The sequence below is a fragment of the Oncorhynchus tshawytscha genome, unplaced genomic scaffold (genome assembly GCF_018296145.1).
Source record: "Oncorhynchus tshawytscha isolate Ot180627B unplaced genomic scaffold, Otsh_v2.0 Un_contig_1847_pilon_pilon, whole genome shotgun sequence".
NCBI classification, from domain to species: Eukaryota; Metazoa; Chordata; class Actinopteri; order Salmoniformes; family Salmonidae; genus Oncorhynchus; species Oncorhynchus tshawytscha.
The window spans coordinates 12,689-30,653 of NW_024609539.1; the positions used below are offsets into that span (position 1 = coordinate 12,689).

General features: G+C 45.7%; 1 protein-coding gene across 1 annotated transcript in view; it reads left to right on the plus strand.

The window, feature by feature from the left end:
- The first annotated feature begins 3,872 nt into the window (after positions 1–3,872).
- The window catches only part of dis3l (DIS3 like exosome 3'-5' exoribonuclease), a 71,256-nt gene continuing 57,163 nt past the window's right edge, over positions 3,873–17,965 (plus strand). Inside the window, 3 exon segments of the mRNA XM_042315780.1 lie at positions 3,873–4,141; positions 4,658–4,814; positions 13,323–13,451. Of these exon segments, the coding sequence (XP_042171714.1) occupies positions 4,012–4,141; positions 4,658–4,814; positions 13,323–13,451 (416 nt within the window). The 5' untranslated portion in view covers positions 3,873–4,011.

Here is a 17,965-nt window from a genome sequence, read left to right on the forward strand (position 1 = left end):
AACTCAAACTTGGTGGGATTCTGGAGAAACTGACAGTGGTGTAAGAACATGGTTAGGAAGGGGTTGGGGGGGGCAAACTCAGACCTGGTGGGATTCTGGAGAAACTGACAGTGGTATAAGAACATGGTTAGTAAATGTTTTTCTCGTTTTATCTGACAAATTAAAGGAAAGGGAATTCTAGCAATAGCCTGATTAGCAATACAGATTTTAAAAAGCAGTTGGCGTTTGAAATGAAACTGTCCTCATCTGTTCTAAGCAACCAAAAGCAGCAACAGTACTAGAGCCTTAAGCCATATAGCCATCCCCCTATAGTGTTAGTGGTGAATCTGTCCCATGTGTCACTATGCAAAACACCCCTCTCTCTCTCTGCTGCACAACAATGCCTCAATTTACAGCTTCCACGCAGGGATCAATAGTGATTTGATTGGTGCCTCATTCAACTTGAAGGTCAGAGCAGAAGATCACGGGTCTGTCCCAAATGGCACCCTATTCCTTATATAGTGCACTACTTTAGACCAGGGTCAGTAGGACTCTGGCACCCTAAATAGTGCACTGGTTTAGACCATGGTCAGTAGGACTCTGGCACCCTATTCCCTATATAGTGCACTGGTTTAGACCAGGGTCAGTAGGACTCTGGCACCCTATTCCCTATATAGTGCACTGGTTTCGATCAGCTTTGGTCTAAAGTAGTGCACTATATTGGTAATTTAAGGGAGCCTTTTGGGAACGAAACCCACCTCATTTTAGACCATGACGGCCTCCTGTCAGACCTCATCAACATCAAAAACCCTCCTATTGCTTTGTACATTCACTTTCTCACAGCAACTTGTGAATAAAGTGAACGTTCTTGAATCTCGTCCCACAGAGACAGTGATAATTCAAGGGGATTCAACTCCAACGGGTTTTCTAGGCTACTGTAAAATACTTTAACACTGTAACATATTTGATGTGTTTTATGTTTTTTTTAGGACTGTTGGGAGATAAGTCCCCCGTTGTGGGTTCAAGGAGATCCAAATAATCAAACAACTCATATCAACAATACCTCTCAGCTGGAGGTATGATGATATAGCGTGGTCTTCTTTAGATGTAAGCACTTCCTGTCTCATTGTTACGTGGCAACATGCTACTAACGTGGTAATTCTAATCAAATGCAGAAATTACCCCTTTAAAAAAAATGCGCCCTCTGGTACAGAGGTTTTTAGAAATATAGCCTTAACAGTTTCAAATAGTTCAATACACATTACATTTACAATTGAACTCGAATAGAAGCAGATAGGCTACAAAACACAATTCAACCTAACGGAAGCATACTTACAAACACAATACTTCTCAGCATCAATATCTTTGAAGGACCCAATCACATTATAGGCTACTCTATCACACCGCAACTAATTAACAAGCATAATCAGACCTCGCAACAACACTTGAGACATAGCAATTATCCCAGCAGCACTTGAGACGTGACACTTATCAAAGACGAGCAATTAATGGGCATTAAAACATATTCTGGAGAACTTTGCGGAACTCAATGGCATTAGAAATATTCCCGGAGACAGAGAAGCCTACCTTTTCTGTGTTCTGTGATCTCTTCCTTCCCAGAGACAGTCTTTAGCTGTGTAGCCTATCGTTCAACGGTGTCTTACGCACCTGGTAAATAAGGATAATATATTTCCTGTGGCGAAAGTCGATTAAATTGTGGATAAATTGTCGCGTAAGGTTGTACAGTCAAGCCCCTAAAGCTTCAATGATCTTCGCTCCTCACTTCTCTCGCGCATCGCTTCTATCCACACTGCAACTGGCGCTCGAGCGCGGATCATTTAAATACCAGTGACGTCACGAAGGCTCTCATCTCCGGTACCAGGGCTGGGGTCAATTCAGATACGCTCTCATCTCCGGTACCAGGGCTGGGGTCAATTCAGATACGCTCTCATCTCCGGTACCAGGGCTGGGGTCAATTCAGATACAGGGCTCTCATCTCCGGTACCAGGGCTGGGGTCAATTCAGATACGCTCTCATCTCCGGTACCAGGGCTGGGGTCAATTCAGATACGCTCTCATCTCCGGTACCAGGGCTGGGGGTACGTCAATTCAGATATCATCTCCGGTACCAGGGCTGGGGTCAATTCAGATACGCTCTCATCTCCGTACCAGGGCTGGGGTCTCAGATCTCATCTCCGGTACCAGGGCTGGGGTCAATTCAGATACGCTCTCATCTCCGGTACCAGGGCTGGGGGTCAAGGGCTTCAGATACGCTCTCATCTCCGGTACCAGGGCTGGGGGGTCAATTCAGATACAGGGCTCTCATCTCCGGTACCAGGGCTGGGGGGGTCACCAGGGCTGGGGTCAGATACGCGGTACCAGGGCTGGGGTCTCAGATCTCTCATCTCCGGTACCAGGGCTGGGGTCAATTCAGATACGCTCTCATCTCCGACCAGGGCTGGGGTCAATTCAGATACGCTCTCATCTCCGGTACCAGGGCTGGGGTCAATTCAGATACGCTCTCATACGTCAATTCAGATCTCCGTACCAGGGCTGGGGTCAATTCAGATACGCTCTCATCTCCGGTACCAGGGCTGGGGTCAATTCAGATACGCTCTCATCTACCGTACCAGGGCTGGGGTCTCTCATCTCCCATCTCCGGTACCAGGGCTGGGGTCAATTCAGATACGCTCTCATCTCCGGTACCAGGGCTGGGGTCAATTCAGATACGCTCTCATCTCCCGTACCAGGGCTGGGGTCAATTCAGATACGCTCTCATCTCCGGTACCAGGGCTCAATTCAGATACGCTCTCATCTCCCGTACCAGGGCTGGGGTCAATTCAGATACGCTCTCATCTCCGGTACCAGGGCTGGGGTCAATTCAGATTGGCTCTCATCTCCGGTACCAGGGCTGGGGTCAATTCAGGTTGAAAGCAGTCAGTTCAGAAAGGGATTTTTATTCAAAATAAAAATTATTGAAACACTTTTGACATAAATAGCTTCTGCTGTCAGTTTGAAAATAGATGCAGTTTTTTTAAATATTGTTAAAAAATTGTTATTTAAATTAACCTCCTGGATTGACTGACTTCTATTCGAATTGGCCAGGCCTACATGGACATGTGCCCATTCATAAATATATATTTATATGTTTTATTAAAAATATTATTTAACTAGGAAAGTCAGTTAATTAAGAACAAATTCTTATTTACAATGACGGCCTACCAAAAGGCAAAGACCTCCTGCGGGAACAGGGGCCTGGGATTAAAATAAAATAAAAAATACAATATAAATATAAATATAAATATAAATATAGGACAAAACACACATCACAACACGTGAGACAACACAACACTACATAAAGCGATACCTAAAAACGGGGACGGGGTCCTGGGATTAAAAATTAAAAATAAATTAAACAATATCACGTAATATAACGATAATAATTCATTATAACATCAAAAGATCACATTGGTTTGGATATGATTATTATATAGTTTGATTAACTCATATCTAAAATAAAAAAAAAATAGCATAGAACATCGGTGGAGAAACAAACTGTTGCATATTGTCACAATGAATCAGTTGAGAGATCAATCATCGGTGCAATTTGCTTTGGCTTTAAATTGACTTAAATAACTTTGTTTTCCAAAGGGAATTTAATTTCTGGTGTCAGGGCAGGGATATATAAGCACATTCAAATCACTCAGGACAGTGCACTGCATCCAACAAAGGTTTAAACTGGATATGTTAACATATTGTTTTCCGCTTTTCTAAAGACACTGGCATTTATAATCTGTAAGAAAAAGTGTGTGTGTGTGTGTGTGTGTGTGTGTGTGTGTGTGTGTGTGTGTGTGTGTGTGTGTGTGGAATTGATGACGTCAACTCGACGAGCCCGCCGCGTTTGCGCAGTTTGCTTCCTGGACTTGAATGGTTTGTTTACAACTTCGGAATCGGTTCCCGCTTGTCTTGTCAACAGCAGCTAATCTTTCAAAAACAATAGTCCCCAAAACGTTTTCTATGAAGCGGGGTGACCATGATTAAGACCGAGAAGGTGTTGCATTTGAAGAGTTCCCGAGGACGGAAGGTCCGTGTGGTCCGGGAACATTATTTGAGAGAACATGTTCCCTGCTACAGCTCTCTCTGTCAGGCACAATGCGCCAACGGTAAAGTCCGGTTTTACAAAATAAAATACTCTATAAGTCTTCCTTTTGATGTCCGTCACATTTTAGGCAAACGTAAATGTAACATGCTAACTAGCTAAATTACAACAAGGCATAAGGTAAACTATGATGTTTCTCTTTTGTGTCACACTGTCACGTGATGTTAGTTGTTACACCGTAACAACACGTGTCACCCTTTTAACAGCTAGTTCCTGAGTACAATAGCAAGAAAATAACGATGATGGCCTTCACAGTAAAGGTAGATAAGACGACTTAGACACCTGTGCATAAATGCGAATAGCTACGAATAGACGTGGATGTTGTTGACAACAGTGTTGCTGTGTTTGAAATGATCTCCATCAAGACATGGTAGAGTCTGAACAGAGTACACCTGCTCAAACACCCTCATCATTCACTATCCCTTTTCTAGATTGATTAGTTGACAGATTAACCCTCTCTCTCTCTCTCTCTCTCTCTCTCTCTCTCTCTCTCCCTCTCCCTCTCCCTGTTCTGTCCCAGCAGAGGGCAAGGTGCTGTCTGGAGAGGTGACTCACTATGTGATGCCTGATGCAGGCGTGGCGAGGGACTTTATGGAGATTCTGGAGTTTAGAGAGATCCAGGGGATAGTGTTTACTCAGACTGCCTGCCAGGCTGTCCAACACAGCAGAGGACGCAGGTACAGGAGCTACACGCCTACACCCTACAATTAGATCATTACTGTAACACATGTTGAGTAACTAGGCCTTCATACCATTGGTGTTGGGGCTGACAGTAGTAATGACACATCTACCATTGGTGTTGGGGCAGACAGTAGTACTGAGACATCTACCATTGGTGTTGGGGCAGACAATAGTAATGAGACATCTACCATTGGTGTTGGGGCAGACAGTAGTAATGAAACTGTTGGGGCAGACAGTAGTAATGAGACATCTACCATTGGTGAGAGGGCAGACAGTAGTAATGAGACATCTACCATTGGTGTTGGGGCAGACAGTAGTAATGAGACATCTACCATTGGTGTTGGTGGGGCAGACAGTAGTAATGAGACATCTACCATTGGTGAGAGGGCAGACAGTAGTAATGAGACATCTACCATTGGTGAGGGCAGACAGTAGTAATGAGACATCTACCATTGGTGCAGACAGTAGTAATGAGACATCTACCATTGGTGTTAGTACTGAGACATCTACCATTGGTGTTGGGGCAGACAGTAGTACTGAGACATCTACCATTGGTGTTGGGGCAGACAGTAGTAATGAGACATCTACCATTGGTGTTGGGGCAGACAGTAGCAATGAGACATCTACCATTGGTGTTGGGGCAGACAGTTGTACTGAGACATCTACCATTGGTGTTGGGGCAGACAGTAGCTACACCTCTCCAATGACTATGTCATGGGGACAGAACAGTACACCTCTCCAGTGACCCTGTCATGGGGACAGAACAGTAGACTTACACCTCTCCAATGACTATCTCATGGGGACAGAACAGTAAACCTCTCCAATGACTATGTCATGGGGACAGAACAGTACACCTCTCCAATGACTATGTCATGGGGACAGAACAGTACACCTCTCCAATGACTATCTCATGGGGACAGAACAGTACACATCTCCAATAACTATTGGCTCAGTGACACCAAGGTAAACCGTAGAGACTGCAGCCCCAAAGATCAGTGACACCAAGGTAAACTGTAGAGACTGCAGCCCCAAAGATCAGTGACACCAAGGTAAACCGTAGAGACTGCAGGTCATAGCTCAGTGACACCAAGGTAAACCGTAGACACTGCAGGTCATAGCTCAGTGACACCAAGGTAAACCGTAGAGACTGCAGCCCAAAGATCAGTGACACCAAGGTAAACCGTAGACACTGCAGGTCATAGCTCAGTGACACCAAGGTAAACCGTAGACACTGCAGGTCATAGCTCAGTGACACCAAGGTAAACCCGTAGACACTGCAGCCCCAAAGATCAGTGACACCAAGGTAAACCGTAGAGACTGCAGCCCCAAAGATCAGTGACACCAAGGTAAACCGTAGAGACCGCAGCCCCAAAGATCAGTGACACCAAGGTAAACCGTAGAGACTGCAGCCCCAAAGATCAGTGACACCAAGGTAAACCGTAGAGACTGCAGCCCAAAGATCAGTGAAACCAAGTGATGCCCGTTGCTGACGTGAGTGGTGCCAGTTGCTGACGTGAGTGATGCCAGTTACTGACGTGAGTGATGCCAGTTGCTGACGTGAGTGATGCCAGTTGCTGATGTGAGTGATGCCAGTTACTGACGTGAGTGATGCCAGTTGCTGACGTGAGTGATGCCAGTTGCTGACGTGAGTGATGCCAGTTGCTGACGTGAGTGATGCCAGTTGCTGACGTGAGTGATGCCAGTTGCTGATGTGATTGATGCTAGTTGCTGACATGAGTGATGCCAGTTGCTGACGTGAGTGATGCCAGTTGTTGATGTGAGTGATGCCAGTTACTGACGTGAGTGATGCCAGTTGCTGACGTGAGTGATGCCAGTTGCTGACGTGAGTGATGCCAGTTGTTGATGTGAGTGATGCCAGTTGCTGACGTGAGGGATGCCAGTTTTGGCCTTTTTCCTTGGTTTCAATGTAACTTCTTGCAGTTACTGCAGAAGCTAACCCCCATTTTCTCCGTAACACAACACAATGGAGGCAGGATATTTGTCCACGTGATAAAACAGGTATTTCATGTATAGAAAAAATAGACTACAGCCCCAAAGATCAGTGACACCAAGGTAAATCGTAGACACTGCAGCCCCAAAGATCAGTGACACCAAGGTAAACCGTAGACACTGCAGCCCCAAAGATCAGTGACACCAAGGTAAACCGTAGAGACTGCAGCCCCAAAGATCAGTGACACCAAGGTAAACCGTAGAGACTGCAGCCCCAAAGATCAGTGACACCAAGGTAAACCGTAGAGACTGCAGCCCCAAAGATCAGTGACACCAAGGTAAACCGTAGAGACTGCAGCCCCAAAGATCAGTGACACCAAGGTAAACCGTAGAGACTGCAGCCCCAAAGATCAGTGACACCAAGGTAAACCGTAGAGACTGCAGCCCCAAAGATCAGTGACACCAAGGTAAACCGAGACTGCAGCCCCAAAGACAGTGCAGCCCCAAAGATCAGTGACACCAAGGTAAACCGTAGACACTGCAGCCCCAAAGATCAGTGACACCACTGCAGCCCCAAAGATCAGTGACACCAAGGTAAACCGTAGAGACTGCAGCCCCAAAGATCAGTGACACCAAGGTAAACCGTAGAGACTGCAGCCCCAAAGATCAGTGACACCAAGGTAAACCGTAGAGACTGCAGCCCCAAAGATCAGTGACACCAAGGTAAACCGTAGAGACTGCAGCCCCAAAGATCAGTGACACCAAGGTAAACCATAGAGACTGCAGCCCCAAAGATCAGTGAAACCAAGGTAAACCATAGAGACTGCAGCCCAAAGATCAGTGACACCAAGGTAAACCATAGAGACTGCAGCCCAAAGATCAGTGAAACCAAGTGATGCCCGTTGCTGACGTGAGTGATGCTAGTTACTGACATGAGTGGTGCCAGTTGCTGACGTGAGTGATGCCAGTTGCTGACGTGAGTGATGCCAGTTGCTGACGTGAGTGATGCCAGTTGCTGATGTGAGTGATGCCAGTTGCTGATGCCAGTTGTGATGTGAGTGATGCCAGTTGCTGACGTGAGTGATGCCAGTTGCTGACGTGAGTGATGCCAGTTGCTGACGTGAGTGATGCCAGTTGCTGACGTGAGTGATGCCAGTTGTTGATGTGAGTGATGCCAGTTACTGACGTGAGTGATGCCAGTTGCTGACGTGAGGGATGCCAGTTTTGGCCTTTTTCCTTGGTTTCAATGTAACTTCTTGCAGTTACTGCAGAAGCTAACCCCCATTTTCTCCGTAACACAACACAATGGAGGCAGGATATTTGTCCACGTGATAAAACAGGTATTTCATGTATAGAAAAAATATCAGAACTCATTTTTGACCAAATGTGCAGTTACTACACTTTTGCTTGGTAGGGCAGAGTAGACATACACCTTATGACATATCTATCATAGTGGAGGACACAGGTGTGTTAAACCTACACCTTATGACATATCTATCATAGTGGAGGACACAGGTGTGTTAAACCTACACCTTATGACATATCTATCATAGCTGAGGACACAGGTGTGTTAAACCTACACCTTATGACATATCTATCATAGTGGAGGACACAGGTGTGTTAAACCTACACCTTATGACATATCTATCATAGCGGAGGACACAGGTGTGTTAAACCTACACCTTATGACATATCTATCATAGTGGAGGACACAGGTGTGTTAAACCTACACCTTATGACATATCTATCATAGCGGAGGACACAGGTGAGTTATACCTACACATTATGACATATCTATCATAGCTGAGGACACAGGTGTGTTAAACCTACACCTTATGACATATCTATCATAGCGGAGGACACAGGTGTAATAGACCTAAATGGCCAATGGCGCATCCTCAACACCGCCTCAAAGACAGCTCTTTAGGTGTCCACACAGCCACGGCCATGCCGCGACCTCTCTGAGGCGACGTGTCGTGTAGGCTCAAGTCCTCGTCAGAGGTGATCGAGTGACACGTAGAGGGCAACTTCCTCCATATGACCTTCAATAGAAATCCACCTATCGGAAGTGGGTAAAAAAAAAAAACTCATTACAGCACGGCTATGCTGATCAAGCTTAAACAGGATGTGGCCTGTGGATGAATAATGTAGCCACTAACTGGTTATTACACAACCCTTCTAACAGTGTACAGCATACTCTTCTTATACAATACACACACATTGGTGTTTGTTCTTGTTTCAAAGTTGATGACTTAGTGTAAATAACAGTCCCGGTAGAGTTTCAGCAGCCTCGTCCTGGTCTCCTTTTGTTTCCGTTAGCTCCCGTTTTATAAATCCGTTGCATCGTTAACGTGACAAGGCTTCACTTCTCAGAGTCTTCGGGTTTTGTGCGTGTTGTGCTGATGTCATGCTGTGTAGTTGGTTAAATTGCAGAGCTCTATTCACTACAACACACGGGGACCCCAGGACGAACCGCTGAGTCAGGGAGTCAGGGAGACTCTGTTATACCCACTGACACGCTATCCTGTTGGTAGGAAAGATTTGTATTGAGTTATCACATACTGCAGGTTATCACATACTGCAGGTTATCACATACTGCAGGTTATCACATACTGCAGGTTATCACATACTGCAGGTTATCACATACTGTAGGTTATCACATACTGTGGGTTATCACATACTGTAGGTTATCACATACTGTAGATTATCACATACTGTGGGTTATCACATACTGTAGGTTATCACATACTGTATGCTACAAGGTTATTAGGCTACATACTGTAGGCTACAAGGTTACATACTGTAGGCTACATACTGCAGGTTGCTAGGGTGCATACTGTAGGCTACAAGGTTATTAGGCTACAAGGTTATTAGGCTACAAGGTTATTAGGCTACAAGGTTATTAGGATACATACTGTAGGCTACAAGGTTACATACTGTAGGTTATTAGGATACATACTGTAGGCTACAAGGTTACATACTGTGGGTTATTAGGGTACATACTGTAGGTTATTAGGGTACATACTGTAGGTTATTAGGGTACATACTGTAGGTTATTAGGGTACATACTGTAGGTTATTAGGTTACATACTGTAGGTTACAAGGTTACATACTGTAGGTTGCTAGGTTACATACTGTATGCTACAAGGTTATTAGGCTACATACTGTATGCTACAAGGTTATTAGGCTACATACTGTAGGCTACAAGGTTATTAGGCCACATACTGTAGGCTACAAGTTATTAGGCTACATACTGTATGCTACAAGGTTATTAGGCTACATACTGTAGGCTACAAGGTTATTAGGCTACATACTGTAGGCTACAAGTTATTAGGCTACATACTGTATGCTACAAGGTTATTAGGCTACATACTGTAGGCTACAAGGTTAGTAGGCTTCAAGGTTACATACTGTAGGTTATTAGGATACATACTGTAGGTTACTAGGTTACATACTGTAGGTTATTAGGGTACATACTGTAGGTTACTAGGTTACATACTATAGTCTACAAGCTACTAGGGTATTAGGCTACAAGGTTATTAGGCTACATACTGTATGCTACAAGGTTATTAGGCTACATACTGTAGGTTACTAGGTTATTAGGCTACAATGTTATTAGGCTACATACTGTAGGTTACTAGGTTATTAGGCTACAATGTTATTAGGCTACATACTGTATGTTACGAGGTTATTAGGCTACAAGGTTATTAGGCTACATACTGTAGGCTACAAGGTTATTAGGCTACATACTGTAGGTTACAAGGTTATTAGGCTACATACTGTAGGTTACAAGGTTATTAGGCTACAAGGTTATTAGGCTACATACTGTAGGCTACAAGGTTATTAGGCTACATACTGTAGGTTACAAGGTTATTAGGCTACATACTGTAGGTTACAAGGTTATTAGGCTACGAGGTTATTAGGCTACATACTGTAGGTTACAAGGTTATTAGGCTACGAGGTTATTAGGTTATTAGGCTACATACTGTAGGTTACGAGGTTATTAGGTTACAAGGTTATTAGGCTACATACTGTATGTTACTAGGTTATTAGGCTACAAGGTTATTAGGCTACATACTGTAGGTTACAAGGTTATTAGGCTACATACTGTAGGTTACAAGGTTATTAGGCTACATACTGTAGGTTACAAGGTTATTAGGCTACATACTGTAGGTTACAAGGTTATTAGGCTACAAGGTTATTAGGCTACATACTGTAGGCTACAAGGTTATTAGGCTACATACTGTAGGTTACGAGGTTATTAGGCTACATACTGTAGGTTACAAGGTTATTAGGCTACGAGGTTATTAGGCTACATACTGTAGGTTACGAGGTTATTAGGTTACAAGGTTATTAGGCTACATACTGTATGTTACTAGGTTATTAGGCTACAAGGTTATTAGGCTACATACTGTATGTTACGAGGTTATTAGGTTACAAGGTTATTAGGCTACATACTGTAGGTTACAAGGTTATTAGGCTACATACTGTAGGTTACAAGGTTATTAGGCTACGAGGTTATTAGGCTACATACTGTAGGTTACAAGGTTATTAGGTTACAAGGTTATTAGGCTAAATACTGTATGTTACTAGGTTATTAGGCTACAAGGTTATTAGGCTACATACTGTAGGTTACAAGGTTATTAGGCTACATACTGTAGGTTACGAGGTTATTAGGTTACAAGGTTATTAGGCTACATACTGTAGGTTACAAGGTTATTAGGCTACATACTGTAGGTTACAAGGTTATTAGGCTACATACTGTATGTTACGAGGTTATTAGGCTACAATGTTATTAGGCTACATACTGTAGGTTACGAGGTTATTAGGTTACAAGGTTATTAGGCTACATACTGTAGGTTACAAGGTTATTAGGCTACATACTGTAGGTTACAAGGTTATTCGTCTACATACTGTATGTTACAAAGTTATTAGGCTATGAGGTTATTAGCAGTGGTGGAAAAAGTACACAACTGTCCTACCTGAGTAGAGGTAAAGGTACCTTAATAGAAAATGACTCAAAAGTGAAAGTCACCCAGTGAAATACTACTTCAGGAAAAGTCACCCAGTGAAATACTACTTCACTACTTACTACTTAGAAGTCTGAAAGTATTTGGTTTTAAATATACTTAAAGTATTACAAATAAATATAATTGCTAAAATATACTGAAGTATCAAAAGTCAAAGTAAAAGTATAAATCATTTAAATTCCTTATATAAAGCAAACCAGACGGAATCATTTTCTTGTATTTTTAATTTACAAATAGCCAGGGGCACGCTCCAACACCCAGACATCATTTACAAACCAAGCATGTGTTTAGTGAGTCCGCCAGATCAGAGGCTGTAGGGACGACCAGAGATGTTCTCTTGACAAGTGTGTGAATTAGACAATTTTCCTGTCCTGCTAGGATTCAAAATGTAACGAGTACTTTTAGGTGTCAGGGAAAATGTATGGAATAAAAAATACATCATTTTCTTTAGGAATGTAAGGACGTTAAAGTTGTCAAAAATATAAATAGTTGTCACGCCCCGACCTTAGTTATCTTAGTTTTCTTTATTGTTTTGGTTAGGTCAGGGTGTGACATGGGGGATGTATGTGTTTTTGTTCCTGTCTAGGTGTTATGTATGTATATGGTTGCCTAGATTGGTTCTCAATTAGAGGCAGCTGTTTATCATTGTCTCTGATTGGGAAGCATATTTAGGCAGCCATATTCCTTGGGTTATTGTGTGGGTTATTGTCTATGTGTTAGTGCCTGTGTCTGCACTTGTTTATATATAGTGTCGTGTTCGTTTTGTAAAGTTTAAGTGTTCTTCGTTTCATTAAAAAGAAGAATGTATTCACATCACATCCTCCATTCAATGAACGTGACAATAGTAAAGTACAGATAACCCCAAAAAACTACTTAAGTAGTACTTTAAAGTATTTTTACTTAAGTACTTTAAAGTATTTTTACTTAAGTACTTTAAAGCTACTGCTGTAGCTGGTGTCAGATCTAGGACTATACTTCATGAGACCATACTTCATGGTACTTCATGAGACCATACTTCATGGTACTTCATGGTACTTCATGAGACCATACTTCATGGTACTTCATGGTACTTCATGAGACCATACTTCATGGTACTTCATGAGACCATACTTCATGGTACTTCATGGTACTTCATGAGACCATACTTCATGGTACTTCATGGTACTTCATGAGACCATACTTCATGGTACTTCATGGTACTTCATGAGACCATACTTCATGGTACTTCATGGTACTTCATGAGACCATACTTCATGGTACTTCATGAGACCATACTACATGGTACTTCATGGTACTTCATGAGACCATACTTCATGGTACTTCATGAGACCATACTTCGTGGTACTTCATGGTACTTCATGGTACTTCATGAGACCATACTTCATGAGTTGCCCTCTCTGCTATTTCTTGTTATCTTTTTAACTTTTACATTGTTCATGTCTTGTCTACTAAGGTATTTGTTTTATCCCACTTTATATCAGCACAACGATGCACTTTGAGTAGAAAATGAATTGTTTCTATCAGGCAGTACAACCGGCTACGCAGCTTGCTGAAGGACCCCCGTCATCACTGTATCCTGTTTGCCAACGAGTTCCAGGAGTATTCCTACTGCCCCAGAGAAAAGGGAGAGCCGCAGGACAAATGGCAGACCAGGTGAGTGGCCTTCCTACACCACCTCCTCCAACTTCATCCTCCGCCTTCATCCTCCTCCTTCATCTTGGGGTGGCAGGTAGCCTAGTGGTTAGAGTGTTGGGCCAGTAACTGAAAGGTTGCTAGATCGAATCCCTGAGCTGACGAGGTACAAATCTGTCGTTCTGCCCCTGAACAAGGCAGTTGACCCACTGTTCCTAGGCCGTCGTTGTCAATAAGAATTTGTTCTTAACTGACTTACCTGGTAAAATAAATCAAATAAATCCTTCTCCTTCTTCATCCTCCTTGCCTCCATCCTCTTTATCCTATTCCGCCTTCTTCTTCCTCTGCCTTCTTCCTCTTCCTCCGCCTTCATCCTCCTCTGCCTTCATCCTCTTTATCCTATTCCACCTTCATCCTCCTCTGCCTTCTTCCTCCGCTGCCTTCATCCTCCTCTGCCTTCATCCTCCTCTGCCTTCATCCTCCTCTGCCTTCTTCCTCCTCCTTCATCCTCCTCTGCCTTCATCCTCCTCTGCCTTCATCCTCCTCCGCCTTCTTCCTCCTTCTCCTACTCCTCTGCCTTCATCCTCCTCTTCATCCTCCTCCTCCGACTGTAAAACCCAATATTAAGCCAGTTAATGCAAGTCAAGTTTGTTGCCATTTGTAGGTACATAATACGTACATTGGAATTGTGTGTTTATGCATCACTCTGTGTATCTGTAGGTGTGTGGTAATACAGGTGTGTCCTCGTCTCCCTCCCTGTAGGTGTGTGGTAATACAGGTGTGTCCTCGTCTCCCTCCCTGTAGGTGTGTGGTAATACAGGTGTGTCCTCGTCTCCCTCCCTGTAGGTGTGTGGTAATACAGGTGTGTCATCATCTCCCTCCCTGTAGGTGTGTGGTAATACAGGTGTGTCCTCGTCTCCCTCCCTGTAGGTGTGTGGTAATACAGGTGTGTCCTCGTCTCCCTCCCTGTAGGTGTGTGGTAATACAGGTGTGTCCTCATCTCCCTCCCTGTAGGTGTGTGGTAATGCAGGTGTGTCCTCGTCTCCCTCCCTGTAGGTGTGTGGTAATACAGGTGTGTCCTCGTCTCCCTCCCTGTAGGTGTGTGGTAATGCAGGTGTGTCCTCGTCTCCCTCCCTGTAGGTGTGTGGTAATACAGGTGTGTCCTCGTCTCCCTCCCTGTAGGTGTGTGGTAATGCAGGTGTCCTCGTCTCCCTCCCTGTAGGTGTGTGGTAATACAGGTGTGTCCTCGTCTCCCTCCCTGTAGGTGTGTGGTAATGCAGGTGTGTCCTCGTCTCCCTCCCTGTAGGTGTGTGGTAATACAGGTGTGTCCTCGTCTCCCTCCCTGTAGGTGTGTGGTAATACAGGTGTGTCCTCGTCTCCCTCCCTGTAGGTGTGTGGTAATGCAGGTGTGTCCTCGTCTCCCTCCCTGTAGGTGTGTGTATCTGTAGGTGTGTGGTAATACAGGTATGTCCTCGTCTCCCTCCCTGTAGGTGTGTGGTAATACAGGTGTGTCCTCATCTCCCTCCCTGTAGGTGTGTGGTAATACGGGTGTGTCCTCGTCTCCCTCCCTGTAGGTGTGTGTATCTGTAGGTGTGTGGTAATACAGGTGTGTCCTCGTCTCCCTCCCTGTAGGTGTGTGGTAATACAGGTGTGTCCTCGTCTCCCTCCCTGTAGGTGTGTGTGTATCTGTATGTGTGTGGTAATGCAGGTGTGTCCTCGTCTCCCTCCCTGTAGGTGTGTGGTAATACAGGTGTGTGTCTCCCTGTGTAGGTGTGTGGTAATACAGGTGTGTCCTCGTCTCCCTCCCTGTAGGTGTGTGGTAATACAGGTGTGTCCTCGTCTCCCTCCCTGTAGGTGTGTGGTAATACAGGTGTGTCCTCGTCTCCCTCCCTGTAGGTGTGTGGTAATACAGGTGTGTCCTCGTCTCCCTCCCTGTAGGTGTGTGGTAATACAGGTGTGTCCTCGTCTCCCTCCCTGTAGGTGTGTGGTAATACAGGTGTGTCCTCGTCTCCCTCCCTGTAGGTGTGTGGTAATGTCTCCCTCCCAGGTGTGTCGTCTCCTCTGTAGGTCTCCCTCCCTGTAGGTGTGTGTATCTGTATGTGTGTGGTAATGCAGGTGTGTCCTCGTCTCCCTCCCTGTAGGTGTGTGGTAATACAGGTGTGTCCTCGTCTCCCTCCCTGTAGGTGTGTGGTAATACAGGTGTGTCCTCGTCTCCCTCCCTGTAGGGTGTGGTAATACAGGTGTGTCCTCGTCTCCCTCCCTGTAGGTGTGTGGTAATACAGGTGTGTCCTTGTCTCCCTCCCTGTAGGTGTGTGGTAATACAGGTGTGTCCTCGTCTCCCTCCCTGTAGGTGTGTGGTAATACAGGTGTGTCCTCATGTCCCTCCCTGTAGGTGGTGTATCTGTATGGTAATGCAGGTGTGTCCTCGTCTCCCTCCCTGTAGGTGTGTGTATCTGTATGTGTGTGGTAATGCAGGTGTGTCCTCATCTCCCTCCCTGTAGGTGTGTGGTAATGCAGGTGTGTCCTCGTCTCCCTCCCTGTAGGTGTGTGGTAATGCAGGTGTGTCCTCGTCTCCCTCCCTGTAGGTGTGTGGTAATACAGGTGTGTCCTCGTCTCCCTCCCTATAGGTGTGTGGTAATGCAGGTGTGTCCTCGTCTCCCTCCCTGTAGGTGTGTGTATCTGTATGGTAATGCAGGTGTGTCCTCGTCTCCCTCCCTGTAGGTGTGTGTATCTGTATGTGTGTGGTAATGCAGGTGTGTCCTCATCTCCCTCCCTGTAGGTGTGTGTATCTGTGTGGTAATGCAGGTGTGTCCTCGTCTCCCTCCCTGTAGGTGTGTGGTAATGCAGGTGTGTCCTCGTCTCCCTCCCTGTAGGTGTGTGGTAATACAGGTGTGTCCTCGTCTCCCTCCCTGTAGGTGTGTGTATCTGTGTGGTAATGCAGGTGTGTCCTCGTCTCCCTCCCTGTAGGTGTGTGGTAATGCAGGTGTGTCCTCGTCTCCCTCCCTGTAGGTGTGTGGTAATACAGGTGTGTCCTCGTCTCCCTCCCTGTAGGTGTGTGTATCTGTATGGTAATGCAGGTGTGTCCTCGTCTCCCTCCCTGTAGGTGTGTGTATCTGTATGTGTGTGGTAATGCAGGTGTGTCCTCGTCTCCCTCCCTGTAGGTGTGTGGTAATACAGGTGTGTCCTCGTCTCCCTCCCTGTAGGTGTGTGGTAATGCAGGTGTGTCCTCGTCTCCCTCCCTGTAGGTGTGTGGTAATACAGGTGTGTCCTCGTCTCCCTCCCTATAGGTGTGTGGTAATGCAGGTGTGTCCTCGTCTCCCTCCCTGTAGGTGTGTGTATCTGTATGGTAATGCAGGTGTGTCCTCGTCTCCCTCCCTGTAGGTGTGTGTATCTGTATGTGTGTGGTAATGCAGGTGTGTCCTCATCTCCCTCCCTGTAGTGTGTGTATCTGTGTGGTAATGCAGGTGTGTCCTCGTCTCCCTCCCTGTAGGTGTGTGGTAATGCAGGTGTGTCCTCGTCTCCCTCCCTGTAGGTGTGTGGTAATGCAGGTGTGTCCTCGTCTCCCTCCCTGTAGGTGTGTAATACAGGTGTGTCCTCGTCTCCCTCCCTGTAGGTGTGTGGTAATGCAGGTGTGTCCTCGTCTCCCTCCCTGTAGGTGTGTGGTAATGCAGGTGTGTCCTCGTCTCCCTCCCTGTAGGTGTGTGGTAATACAGGTGTGTCCTCATCTCCCTCCCTGTAGGTGTGTGGTAATGCAGGTGTGTCCTCGTCTCCCTCCCTGTAGGTGTGTGGTAAACAGGTGTGTCCTCGTCTCCCTCCCTATAGGTGTGTGGTAATGCAGGTGTGTCCTCGTCTCCCTCCCTGTAGGTGTGTGTATCTGTATGGTAATGCAGGTGTGTCCTCGTCTCCCTCCCTGTAGGTGTGTGTATCTGTATGTGTGTGGTAATGCAGGTGTGTCCTCATCTCCCTCCCTGTAGGTGTGTGTATCTGTGTGGTAATGCAGGTGTGTCCTCGTCTCCCTCCCTGTAGGTGTGTGGTAATGCAGGTGTGTCCTCGTCTCCCTCCCTGTAGGTGTGTGGTAATGCAGGTGTGTCCTCGTCTCCCTCCCTGTAGGTGTGTGGTAATACAGGTGTGTCCTCGTCTCCCTCCCTGTAGGTGTGTGGTAATGCAGGTGTGTCCTCGTCTCCCTCCCTGTAGGTGTGTGGTAATGCAGGTGTGTCCTCGTCTCCCTCCCTGTAGGTGTGTGGTAATACAGGTGTGTCCTCATCTCCCTCCCTGTAGGTGTGTGGTAATGCAGGTGTGTCCTCGTCTCCCTCCCTGTAGGTGTGTGGTAATACAGGTGTGTCCTCGTCTCCCTCCCTGTAGGTGTGTGGTAATGCAGGTGTGTCCTCGTCTCCCTCCCTGTAGGTGTGTGGTAATACAGGTGTGTCCTCGTCTCCCTCCCTGTAGGTGTGTGGTAATACAGGTGTGTCCTCGTCTCCCTCCCTGTAGGTGTGTGGTAATGCAGGTGTGTCCTCGTCTCCCTCCCTGTAGGTGTG